Source organism: Entelurus aequoreus, linkage group LG04 (assembly GCF_033978785.1).
Source record: "Entelurus aequoreus isolate RoL-2023_Sb linkage group LG04, RoL_Eaeq_v1.1, whole genome shotgun sequence".
Taxonomy (NCBI): Eukaryota; Metazoa; Chordata; class Actinopteri; order Syngnathiformes; family Syngnathidae; genus Entelurus; species Entelurus aequoreus.
The window spans coordinates 4,305,686-4,319,585 of record NC_084734.1 but is presented as its reverse complement, the minus strand read 5'-3'; the positions used below and the strand labels follow the sequence as shown (position 1 = coordinate 4,319,585).

The window sequence follows — 13,900 nt, the reverse complement described above, 5'->3', positions numbered from 1 at the left end:
TTTTCCCTTTATAGCAGGCCTGGGCAATTATTTTGACCCGGGGCCAAATTTAGAGAAAAAAAATGTGCCTGGGGGCCCGGTATATCTATTTTTAAGAACACTAATACAAAACCTCACAATAATGTCTGATTGAATGCTAAACAAAGTTATGACAGACCGCCTTACAAAACGAAATGGAATTTTACATTTTTTTACTGAATGCGACACCCAAAGAATGTGGGATTTACAATATTAACTATGAAGGATAAAACACTGAATATTGACAACATATGAACGTCACACCCCCTCTCCATCCACATATTTTACAATCAAACGAAACTAGGGATGTCCGATAATGGCTTTTTGCCGATATCCGATATTGTCCAACTCTTTAATTACCGATACCGATATCAACCGATACCGATATCAACCGATATATGCAGTCGTGGAATTAACACATTATTATGCCTAATTTGGACAACCAGGTATGGTGAAGATAAGGTACTTTTAAAAAAAAATTATAAAATAAAATAAGATAAATAAATTAAAAACATTTTCTTGAATAAAAAAGAAAGTACAACAATATAAAAACAGTTACATAGAAACTAGTAATGAATGAAAATGAGTAAAATTAACTGTTAAAGGTTAGTACTATTAGTGGAGCAGCAGCACGCACAATCATGTGTGCTTACGGACTGTATCCCTTGCAGACTGTATTGATATATATTGATATATTGTTAGTATTAATAACTGTATCCCTTGCAGACTGTATTGATATATATTGATATATTGTAAATATTAATAACTGTATCCCTTGCAGACTGTATTGATATATATTGATATATTGTTAATATTAATAACTGTATCCCTTGCAGACTGTATTGATATATATTGATATATTGTTAATATTAAAAAATAGAGGCAGCTCACTGGTAAGTGCTGCTATTTGAGCTATTTTTAGAACAGGCCGGCGGGCTACTCATCTGGTCCTTACGGGCTACCTGGTGCCCACGGGCACCGCGTTGGTGACCCCTGCTCTGTGGAAACACTCCCCACCCACACTGCTTGGTGCCTCGTCTGAGCTGCTGTGACTTACATTACCATAGTAACTCATTAGATTGCCATAGTAACTCATTAGATCACCATAGTAACTGGTATATCATGCAAAATCGCAGATTCCAACCATAGACATACTTTGTATTAAGGGTGTAACGTTACGTGTATTTGTATTGAACTTGAACCGTTTCGGTACGGGGGATTCGGTTCGGTTCGGAGGTGTACCGAACGAGTTTCCACACGGACATATTAGGTAGCGTAACGCATGTTGTGTAAACAATGCACAACGAGGCACAACACACGGCATGCTAGCAGCTACCGGGCTACGATAGACTGACCATACGTCCTCTTTTCACCGGACATGTCGTCTTTTGCGGGGCTGTCAGGGCGGAGTTTCTTAAATGCCTCAAATGTCCGGCGTTTTGAGTTAGGGTTGCGTGTATTTTCAATGTACACTACCGTTCAAAAGTTTGGGGTAACCCAAACAATTTTGTGGAATAGCCTTCATTTCTAAGAACAAGAATAGACTTGTCGCGTTTCAGATAAAAGTTCTCTTTTTCTGGCCATTTTGAGCGTTTAATTGACCCCACAAATGTGATGCTCCAGAAAGTCAATCTGCTCAAAGGAAGGTCAGTTTTGTAGCTTCTGTAACGAGCTAAAGTGTTTTCAGATGTGTGAACATGATTGCACAAGGGTTTTCTAATCATCAATTAGCCTTCTGAGCCAATGAGCAAACACATTGTACCATTAGAACACTGGAGTGATAGTTGCTGGAAATGGACCTATGTAGATATTGCACCAAAAAGCAGACATTTGCAGCTAGAATAGTCATTTACCACATTAGCAATGTATAGAATGTATTTCTTTCAAGTTAAGACTAGTTTAAAGTTATCTTCATTGAAAAATAAGGACATTTTAATGTGACCCCAAACTTTTGAACGGTAGTGTACGTTCAGGGTTAAGAAGGGGTTAAAAACAAAACAAATTTTGGAGGTGTGCGCAGGCAGCATTGGTGAGGGAGGGGCAGAGACAGAGAGACAGAGAGAGAGAGTTATGATAAACACGAATGCGTCGCCAGGCTCTGCTTTTTATCCATAGATTTAATTATTTATTATCTATAGCAGGGGTGTCAAAAGTGTGCCCCGGAGGCCATTTGCGGCCCACAGCTAATGTTTTAAAGGCCCACGGCACATTCTAAAAATACTATTAAAATAAACAAAAACATAAGTGAAATAAAAAAGCTTAAAGGTTAAATGTAATTGAGAAAAAGTTGCAATGTTGACTAGTAAAACAAAACTGTGTTTTTTTTCTTTCAAACTGTCATTGCTCAAAACATAATATTGAATCAGAATCAATGTTATTATGAATTATTGACCTATCCAAGGTTCCCATTACTTCACATCAAATATTCCACTAAGAAAAATATTTTTTGGTGGAAGATTTTGCAAATTTGGTAAATAAATATTATAAGGATTAGGTCTCTGCTTTTTTGCAGATGATGTGGTCCTGATGGCTTCATCTGGCCAGGATCTTCAGCTCTCACTGCATCGGTTCGCAGCCGAGTGTGAAGCGACTGGGATGAGAATCAGCACCTCCAAGTCCGAGTCTATGGTTCTCGCCCGGAAAAGGGTGGAGTGCCATCTCCGGGTTGCGGAGGAGACCCTGCCCCAAGTGGAGGAGTTCAAGTACCTGGGAGTCTTGTTCACGAGTGAGGGAAGAGTGGATGGTGAGATCGACAGGCGGATCGGTGCGGCGTCTTCAGTAATGCGGACGCTGTATCGATCCGTTGTGGTGAAGAAGGAGCTGGGCCGGAAGGCAAAGCTCTCAATTTACCGGTCGATCTACGTTCCCATCCTCACCTATGGTCATGAACTTTGGGTTATGACCGAAAGGACAAGATCACGGGTACAAGCGGCCCAAATGAGTTTGGGTCTCTCCCTTAGAGATAGGGTGAGAAGCTCTGTCATCCGGGAGGAGCTCAAAGTAAAGCTGCTGCTCCTCCACATGGAGAGGAGCCAGATGAGGTGGTTCGGGCATCTGGTCAGGATGTCACCCGAACGCCTCCCTAGGGAGGTGTTTAGGGCACGTCCGATCGGTAGGAGGCCAAAGGGAAGGCCCAAGACATGTTGGGAAGACTATGTCTCCCGGCTGGCCTGGGAACACCTCGGGATCCCCCGGGAAGAGCTGGACGAAGTGGCTGGGGAGAGGGAAGTCTGGGCTTCCCTGCTTAGTCAAACACTGGATGTGCCAACATTTCCTACAACTAAATGAAGATAAAACTGAGATCATTGTTTTTGGTGCTAAAAAAGAAAGGTTTAAAGTCGTCCAACACCTTCAATCACTGTCCCTGAAAACCTCAAATAAAGCCAGAAATCTTGGGGTTATTTTAGATTCTGATTTACATTTCGACAGTCACATCAAATCAGTAACAAAATCGGCCTACTATCACCTCAAAAATGTAACAAGACTTAGAGGGCTCATGTCAGCTCAAGACTTTGAAAAACTTGTACATGCCTTTATTACCAGTAGGCTAGACTATTGTAATGGTCTCCTTGCAGGTCTTCCCAAATAAACTGTCAGGCAGCTATAGCTTGTTCAGAACGCTGCTGCTAGAGTTCTAACAAAGACCAAAAAATGTGAGCACATTACAGCAATTCTTAAATCCTTACATTGGCTCCCTGTACATCAGAGAATAGATTTCAAAATCCTCCTGCTCACATATAAATCACTACATGGTCTAGGGCCCAAGTATATCACTGATATGCTCCCACTATATAAGCCCTCTAGATCACTAAGATCTTCTGAGAGCAATCTGTTAGCGGTTCCAAGAGTAAAGTCAAATCAAGGGAGATCATCATTCAGTCACTATGCAACAAATAGCTGGAATAAACTTCCTGAAGATGTCAGACTCTCCCCAACTCTGACTACTTTTAAAACTAGACTGAAGACTTTTATGTTCACCTTAGCTTTCAGCTAAATCTTTTAATCTTTTAACTTTTAACGTCTGCACTGTTTTTATTTTTATTGTCTGCATTTTAATGTTGCTTTTATTTTCTTTCATTTCACTTTGTTGTCTGTGAAGCACTTTGAGTCTGCCTTGTGTATGAAAAGCGCTATACAAATAAAGTTGCCTTGCCTTGCCTTAGGCTGCTGCCCCCGCGACCCGACCTCGGATAAGCGGAGGAAGATGGATGGATGGATGGATGGTAAATAAATAACCCAAAAATGTTTATTTTGTTGTTTTCTTACTGTACCGAAAATGAACCGAACCGTGACCTCTAAACCGAGGTACGGACCGAACCGGAATTTTTGTGTACCGTTACACCCTTACTTTGTATAGTTCAAGACTTATGGTAATTTGGAAACTTTACTGCACATCATAATGGCAGCTACACTTTCCATCTTAAAGATCTAAAAAAAAAATGTGGGGGAAAGTCTTAACCTTCGCTTAACGGGCCACATGTGGCCTTAATTTGCCCAGGTCTGCTTTATAGGAAGTAGCTTTTAATACATTTGACACCGAACCTTCACCTAATTAACCATCAGTGGACAACAGGAAGTGAGGGGTCGCGCCAATGACCCCGTGACTTCCTCTTCGACCACACTTTTTTTTCTTTACTCCTTATGCTATTTTCTTTCCGTCTTCCTGCCCTTCAGATGCCATCTCTGCAGTGCTCTTCCTCTGCAGCCTCAAAGCAAGCACTTCCTCTAACCTCCGTCTGCTGGAAGCACACGTGGTTCTTCCATTTCCGTTGGCTAGTTGCCGTATTAAAAACGCAGCAAAAACCGTCTCGTGGGACAAGTCGGCACAACTAAAGGGACGTTTATACGTCTTGCACAGGCACTAACAAGATGGCCACTTTGTTAGATAGACCTGCACCATTTACAGCCGCATCTGCAAGATAATAATGCTCAGATTTGGATGAAATGTTTTGTATTGATGTTGTAGTTGAAGATGATTGACTATTTCTAGGGATGCTGCCAGTTCTGATATTGATCACATGTGTTAACTGTACATTTATTTAAATGTATTTATGGTGAGTGCTATTGACAGTTTAATGCCAGCAACACATTATTTTAAATAGTTCCTTATCCTATTTGATGACATACAATAGTTTGAGCAAAACTATACATAAATAAGGACCAACATGTACAAATAAATAAAAACTAAAGCAAAAACTATCAATACTACTTATTTAAATCCTTTGGTTTTTGCCCTCAAAGTTCTCCTGGGTCCAATAAATCACTTCCTGAATTTGTAAGCATAAACAAAAATATTGACCCCTAGTACCGATCATATACTGATACTACTACCCTTGGTATCGACTCCGGCCTCCTACGTGTCCTGTACTGACTGTACACACAGTTGTTATATTATTCTAGACTTATATTCATCTGCTTATTAATTTCATGTTAATAACTGTACACTACACCTCTTAACCTTTTCTAAACACTTCTTTCTTGCTGTTGTTTGAAGCTAGCTTAGCGGTTAGCTTAGCCATTAGCATGCCCGCTCCTGTCTTAACATGTTAAGCCTCGTCCTGCAGTGATAATGTACATGATAATGACATTAAAGATATTAAGAAATGCCGTTTATTTGCTGATGATTATAATTGGCTATAGGGGAGTGGCTACACACTGTGTGGAGACACATAGCTGCTAGCCACTTGTCAACAGTGGGACTAAAATAAATACACTGTTAGCCATCGGGCGTTTGTGATCGAAATTGGCAATAACATATTTTTTCACGGATTGGCACTTCCCTATTTATTTAATATAATATACACAAATACATACAGTACAGGCCAAAAGTTTGGACACACCTTCTCATTTCAATTAGTCTATTTTCATGACTATTTACTTTGTAGATTGTCACTGAAGGCATCACAACTATGAATGAACACATGTGGAGTTATGTACTTAACAAAAAAAAGGTGAAATAACTGAAAACATGTTTTATATTCTAGTTTCTTCAAAATAGCCACCCTTTGCTCTGATTACTGCTTTGCACACTCTTGGCATTCTCTCCATGAGCTTCAAGAGGTAGTCACCTGAAATGGTTTTCACTTCACAGGTGTCTTAGTTTCGATGCCTTCAGTGACAATCTACAATGTAAATAGTCATGAAAATAAAGAAAACACATTAAAATGAGAAGGTGTGTCCACACTTTTGGCCTGTACTGTATATAATTAAAATGAACATATTGTGGAATCAACGCCTCAGTGAGCATTTCTTTCTTGAAAAGGCAGCTTTCTTTGGTGTACCTAATGTTGTGACCCCGCTAATCGTTCCCAAAATAATGATAATGTACATGATAATGACATTTTAGATATTAAGAAATGCCGTTTATTTGCTGAAATGGAGGTGGTTATAATTGGCTATAGGGGAGTGGCTACACCAGGGGTCACCAACCTTTTTGAAACCAAGAGCTACTTCTTGGGTACTGATTAATGCGAAGGGTTACTAATAATTTTTTTCGAGTTTTCTCCTCTTTTAAACCGTTCAATTAGTAACTAATTGAACGGTTTAAAAGAGGAGAAAACACGAAAAAAATGACAATTAAATTTTGAAACATAGTTTATCATCAATTTCGACTCTTTAAAATTCAAAATTCAACCGAAAGAAAGAAGAGAAAAACTAGCTAATTTGAATCTTTTTGAAAAAATTAAAAAAAGAATTTATGGAACATCATTAGTAATTTTTCCTGATTAAGATTAATTTTTGAATTTTGACGACATATTTTAAATAGGTTAAAATCCAATCTGCACTTTGTTAGAATATATAACAAATTGGTCCAAGCTATATTTCTAACAAAGACAAATCATTATTTCTTCTAGATTTTCCAGAACAAAAATTTTAAAAGAAATTCAAAAGACTTTGAAATAAGATTTAAATTTGATTCTACAGATTTTCTAGATTTACCAGAATATTTTTTTTGAATTTTAATCATAATAAGTTTGAAGAAATATTCCACAAATATTCTTCGTCAAAAAAACAGAAGCTAAAATGAAGAATTAAATTACAATTTATTTATTATTCTTTACAATAAAAAAAATACATTTACTTGAACATTGATATAAATTGTCAGGAAAGAAGAGGAAGGAATTTAAAAGATAAAAAGGTATATGTGTTTAAAAATCCTAAAATCATTTTTAAGGTTGTATTTTTTCTCTAAATTTGTCTTTCTAAAAGCAAGACAAATTTAAAGTAAAAAACAATTAATGAATTTATTTAAACAAGTGAAGACCAAGTCTTTAAAATATTTTCTTGGATTTTCAAATTCTATTTGAGTTTTGTCTCTCTTAGAATTAAAAATGTCGGGCAAAGCGAGACCAGATTGCTAGTAAATAAATACAATTTTAAAAATAGAGGCAGCTCACTGGTAAGTGCTGCTATTTGAGCTATTTTTAGAACAGGCCGGCGGGCTACTCATCTGGTCCTTACGGGCTACCTGGTGCCCGCGGGCACCGCGTTGGTGACCCCTGATGTACTGTATATATTTAAATATTGTGGAATCAACGCCTCAGTGAGCATTTCCTTCTTGAAAAGGCAGCTTTCTTTGGTGTACCTAATGTTGTGACCCCGCTAACCATTCCCAATCATCATCCTCACCTCGGTCATAAGGTGCTTCCTGCTGAGGGTGGTGTTGAGGGTGTTGTTGTGACTCAGCATGGGCGTCTTCATGAACACAAAGTCACTCCTGCTGGATATGGTGGAGTAGCAGGGTCTATAAGTGCGCGTGTGCGCGTCCTGGGGCCCCCCCACCACCTCCATGTAACGTATGGGCCCGTCCGTGTTGAGCTGCAGGTGCAGGTCCTTGCCGGGCCTCTGGTGGTAGCGGCCGGAGCGCTGGTTGCCGTAGCAACAGTAGCAGCAGTCTGAGTCGCCCGCCAACGGGTCGCGGTGCCTCAAGCAGCGCACCATGAGGACGGCGAAGGTGATAAAAGCCACGCCCGACACGCAGGCGAGGGAGACGATGAGGTACAAGGTGATGTCTGACATCCCGGTGTGGGGGGAGAAGGGGGTGTGGTGGGGTCTTGCCGGAGCGTCGTTGGCGGCGCCGCTCTCCTCCACCGTCACTGTGATGTTCACCCAGCTGGATTTAGGGGGCTCGCCATTGTCCTGGACGATGACCACTATGTCGTAGGTGGAGCCCTCGTCCTCCTCGGCCCACTTCCGGGCTGTGCGGAGGTCCCCGGTGTGCGCCCCGATTCGGAACATGCCAGCATGCGGGCCGGGGGTGATGGAGTAAAACAACCAGGCATTGTGCCCGCTGTCCGCGTCCACCCCCACAAGTTTATTTATGAGGTACCCCGGCCCAGCAGAGGGGGGCACCGTTAGCTGCAGCCCTTTCTCCTTGGCAAAGGCGGGGTGTACAATCCAGGGCGCGTTGTCGTTCACGTCCACCACGAACACGTGCACGGTCACGTTTGCGGTCCTCGGGGGCGCCCCCGCGTCCCGGGCTTGGACTTCTATGCGGAAAGCCTTCAGCTGCTCATGGTCCAGGGAGCGCATGCTGTAGATGTGGCCGCTCTCCGCGTTGATGTAGACGTACGATGAAATAGGTGAGCCCTGCACCATGCCGGGCAGGATGGAGTAGGTGATGCGGGCGTTGTCCCCCAGGTCTGGGTCGGTGGCTGAGACGGAGGTGAAGGGGGAACTCGGGGCGTTGTTCTCAGGGATGTCCACAGAGTAGGAGGATTGGGAGAAGGTGGGGGCGTTGTCGTTGACGTCTGAGAGCTTCACCACGAAGGTGGTTTGTGACGCCAAGGGGGGAGAGCCGCCGTCGGTGGCCTTGATGACCACGGTGTACTCGGACGCCGTCTCACGGTCCAGGGCGGCCGCCGTGGTGAGGCTGTAGTGCATGGCGAAGGCCGAGTTGAGTTTGAAGGGCAGGCCTGGCGGGATGGTCAGGCTAACCTCCCCGTTCTTGCCAGAGTCCAGGTCCCGAGCGCTGATGAGCGCTATCACCGTCTCCGGGGCGGAGTCCTCTCTGATGGGGCTCGTCAGCGACGTCAGCGTGACCTCCGGCGCGTTGTCGTTGACGTCCGTGATGTCGATGACGACGTTGCAGGAGCCCTCCATGGCCGGGGCGCCCCCGTCTCTGGCCTGCACGGTGATGTGATACGCCGCGGCTTTCTCGTAGTCCACCTCGCCGTCCACCCGAATCTCCCCGCTCTTAGCATCCACCGTGAAGAGTTTCAGGACGCGCTCAGGCGTGTATTTACTAAACATGAATGATATTTCCCCGTTGCGACCGGAGTCTGTGTCGGTGGCGTTGAGTTTTGTCACCAAAGTGCCAAGCGCCACGTTCTCTAACAGGCTGACCTTCTTGACAGGCTCATCAAAGATGGGCGCGTTGTCGTTTACATCCAAGACTTTAATGATGAGGAGGGTGGAGCCGGATTTCTCCGGCTGTCCTCCATCCACAGCCGTGAGGAGCAGCTCAAAGGAGGCCTGCGCCTCCCGGTCTAGAGGTTTGTCCACCACAAGCTCTGGAAACTTGCTGCCGTCACTTTTCGCCTCTACATTCAGTATAAAAAAGTCGTTGGCGGCGAGGTGGTACGTGCGTAACGAGTTGGCCCCCACGTCCGGGTCGTGCGCGCTCTCCAGGCGGAACCTGGTGCCCTGCGCGGCGGCCTCGGACACCTCCAAAGACACGCTGCTGGTGGAGAAGCGCGGCGCGTTGTCGTTCACGTCCACGATGTCCACCGCCACGCTTTGGCTCTCCAGAGGATCCGAGAGGAGGATCTGGAGGTGGAGCGAGCAGGACGCGCTCAACTCGCACATCTGCTCCCTGTCAATCCGCCGCTTGATCACCAAATCCCCGCTAGACGGCCTCACCTCGAAGTAGTCCGTGCCGGAGTCGGAGACCACCCGCAGCCCCCTGCGGACGATGCCCTGCGCGCTCAGGCCCAGGTCCGCGGCGATGTTGCCCACGATGGAGCCCGGACTGAGCTCCTCCGACACGGAGTAGCTGAGCTGGGCGCAGGCGCAGGAGAGGCAGGCCGCCAAGACGCACAGCCGCGACAGATGGCTCCTTCTCTGTCTGGACTCCATTGTCCGGGGAAAACTTTGGCAACTTGTCCCCCTCCTCACCGCTCAGTGTCCATGGCTCGTTAAGACGAGGCCGTCCCGTTCCGTGGGGAGCGTATCCGCGTGAAGAGGCGAGCGACGGGCAGTTTGGACGCGATCATGACGCGCAGACTTTTACGCGAAAACCAGGCCGGAAAAACTAAACTACTTTCCCCGCTCTCTTCCCGGCTCTGACTCCCTCTCTCCCCGCCTCACTCCACGCGTGGGCGGGGAGAGAGCACAGAGGCCTTCCCCTCTTTGGAACACACACACACGCAAACACACACACACACTCCTCAGTGGAAACTTTTTTCATTGTCTCCTCTTTCACTGAACTATTTTCCTCACTTTTTAAAGTTTGTGGGGGAAACCAAATACAAAGTGGAATGATAAGGAATGAAGCATAAAGTGTGGCTTCCACGAGAAGTACACTTAAAAAACAAAAAACAAAACAAAGAGACACCCAGAAGTTTGTTGGAATGTCATTCAAGTGTTTCTGGTAACGCTCTTTTTCATCCGCGGGGGGGCGCTAGTTGCAAACAGGAGACTGAAAGTTTCAGGCATCAGAACAGAAAAGCACTGCAGACATTGAAAGGAACGTCAAATATAATTGAAAGTTGAGCCAAACCAAACATTTTTTTTTTTATAAATGGTTGATTTATAGGCTATTAAGGTAAAGTTCTGTACCTGACAAGTTTCGGCTATCTTGCTTCGACAGCTGTCACGCCAATTTTCTTCCCATCACAAAAACCTTACTAACCCCCATTTACTTCCGGGGTAATTTCCGCTAACGTCAGTTCCTCTTACTTACGTCATTTCCTCTTACGTCATTGCCAGCGATCGATAAATCCAAATCTCCTGAAAATGGTGGTGTCACTGGATGATATTCGTCTTTATCTGTCCCAGGGGACTTATGTCAAACACCAGCTGTTAAATGTCTGTACTACTTTAAATCAACATTATTGTTGAAACCATTTCACTAATATTAATTAATATATAATGTTAAATGTCTGTACTTTAAATCAACATTATTGTTGAAACATTTCAGTAATATTAATTAATATATATTGTTAAATGTCTGTACTTTAAATCAACATTATTGTTGATAATTCAGACGTTTTGTTAACGCTGTATTATAAAAAAAAAGAGTCAAACGAAGTGCTATCGATCGCTGTCAATGACGTAGGAGGAAGCGGAAATGACCCCGGAAGTAAATGGGGCTTAGGAAGGTTTTTGTGATGGGAAGAAAATGGGCGTGACACAGCCTTCCTCAGAGGTGTCACGTGATGTTAGTGTGACGTCATCTGTGACGTGTTATATGGATTGTTCCATGGCGGTGTCCCCTGGTGTGCGTCAGAAGCAAGATAGCCGAAACTTGCCAGGTACAAAACTTTACCTTACTAGCCTGTATAAATCAACCATTTATAAATACACATTAGTAGCCTAAATGAACCTCTTCAACATACAACAAACCAAAAAAATGTGGTATTTATGGAATTTTGCCTGACGATAAACACACTTTTTCTGCAGGCGAGCTACCTTTCAATTGACCCAGTGGAGGAGATCTACCTCATTCATATACAAACCCCGTTTCCATATGAGTTGGGAAATTGTGTTAGATGTAAATATAAACGGAATACAATGATTTGCAAATCATTTTCAAGCCATATTCAGTTGAATATGCTACAAAGACAACATATTTCATGTTCAAACTCATAAACTTTAAGTATTTTTTGCAAATAATAATTAACTTAGAATTTCATGGCTGCAACACGTGCCAAAGTAGTTGGGAAAGGGCATGTTCACCACTGTGTTACATGGCCTTTCCTTTTAACAACACTCAGTAAAGGTTTGGGAAGTGAGGAGACACATTTTTGAAGTGGAATTCTTTCCCATTCTTGCTTGATGTACAGCTTAAGTTGTTCAACAGTCCGGGGGTCTCCCTTCTGCTATTTTAGGTGCCACACATTTTCAATGTCTGGACTACAGGCAGGCCAGTCTAGTACCCGCACTCTTTTACTATGAAGCCACGTTGATGTAACACGTGGCTTGGCATTGTCTTGCTGAAATAAGCAGGGGCGTCCATGATGGCAACATATGTTGCTCCAAAAGCTGTATGTACCTTTCAGCATTAATGGTGCCTTCACAGATGTGTAAGTTACCCATGTCTTGGCCACTAATACACCCCCATACCATCACACATGCCAGCTTTTGAACTTTGCGCCTAGAACAATCCGGATGGTTCTTTTCCTCTTTGGTCCGGAGGACACGACGTCCACAGTTTCCAAAAACAATTTGAAATGTGGACTCGTCAGACCACAGAACACTTTTCCACTTTGTATCAGTCCGTCTTAGATGAGCTCGGGCCCAGCGAAGCCGACGGCGTTTCTGGGTGTTGTTGATAAACGGTTTTCGCCTTGCATAGGAGAGTTTTAACTTGCACTTACAGATGTAGCGACCAACTGTAGTTACTGACAGTGGGTTTCTGAAGTGTTCCTGAGCCCATGTGGTGATATCCTTTACACACTGATGTGGCTTGTTGATGCAGTACAGCCTGAGGGATGGAAGGTCACGGGCTTGGCTGCTTACGTGCAGTGATTTCTCCAGATTCTTGATGATATTACGGAGCGTAGATGGTGAAATCCCTAAATTCCTTGCAATAGCTGCTTGAGAAAGGTTTTTCTTAAACTGTTCAACAATTTGCTCAGGCATTTGTTGACAAAGTGGTGACCCTCGCCCCATCCTTGTTTGTGAATGACTGAGCATTTCATGGAATCTACTTTTATACCCAATCATGGCACCCACCTGTTCCCAATTAGCCTGCACACCTGTGGGATGTTCCAAATAAGTGTTTGATGAGCATTCCTCAACTTTATCAGTATTTATTGCCACCTTTCCCAACTTCTTTGTCACGTGTTGCTGCCATCAAATTATAAAGTTAATGATAATGTTTATGAGTTTGAACATCAAATATGTTGTCTTTGTAGCATATTCAACTGAATATGGCTTGAAAAGGATTTGCAAATCATTGTATTCCGTTTATATTTACATCTAACACAATTTCCCAACTCATATGGAAACGGGGTTTTGTATATCATTTATATTTATTTATTTATGAAAGAGAGGTTTTTGTTCACAAGTTAAATGTGTTGAATGATAATACAAGCATGTTTAACATTCCTTTCTTTCATGAAGACAAGAATATAAGTTGGTGTGATTGTGATGACTTGCATTGATTGGAATCAGACAGTAGTGATGATAACATCCACATTTTACAATGGAGGAGAAAAAAAAGTCCTCCTTTCTGTCCAATACCACATGAAAGTGGTTGCTTTTTGCCATCTTATTTGTCTAGCTTCCATACTCCTTTTTATGCACTTTACAAGAAATACACTGGCGGCAAACGCCGTAGCTTGCTAGCTTGTGCACGCCAGCTTTCTGAGATTCTTATTTTGTTAGCGCAGGCAGGATGAAGCAGGGCTTTTATTGTGAAGACAGGAACGGGTCGGTCTTAAGAGTTTTGACGGCAGGTACGGCGCGAGAGTCTGTTGAAATAAAAAGAGTTTCTCGCCTTCCTGTCGGTCATTTTTTCTTAATAATGATGTGGCAGCAGCCAGCGTCATCTCACAAGACCCTCGGGTGCCGTGAATGTCAATCAAGTGACGTCTTAGTGAAGATTGGTGATCGCTCATGTATAGGTCTATTTTTTTAATGCCTAGCTGGTGATGGACTGACACACCCTCCACCATCCACCGCTAGCTCGCCATCCAAGTAATGGCCACCCCTGCGA

At 43.5% G+C, this 13,900-nt stretch overlaps 1 protein-coding gene across 13 annotated transcripts in view; it reads right to left on the bottom strand.

Annotated features, from left to right (window-relative positions):
- Positions 1–13,900, bottom strand: part of LOC133648204 (protocadherin beta-16-like) — a 191,420-nt gene that overhangs the window by 39,906 nt on the left and 137,614 nt on the right. The window contains exon 1 of one of the 13 annotated variants that reach the window (XM_062044043.1): positions 7,648–10,330. The exons of 11 other annotated variants lie outside the window; for them this stretch is intronic. In XM_062044043.1, the coding sequence (XP_061900027.1) occupies positions 7,648–10,095 (2,448 nt within the window). In that variant the 5' untranslated portion in view covers positions 10,096–10,330. Of the gene's footprint in view, positions 1–7,647; positions 10,331–13,900 lie in introns of those variants that run through there. One more of the 13 variants, XM_062044048.1, reaches the window with a different exon arrangement.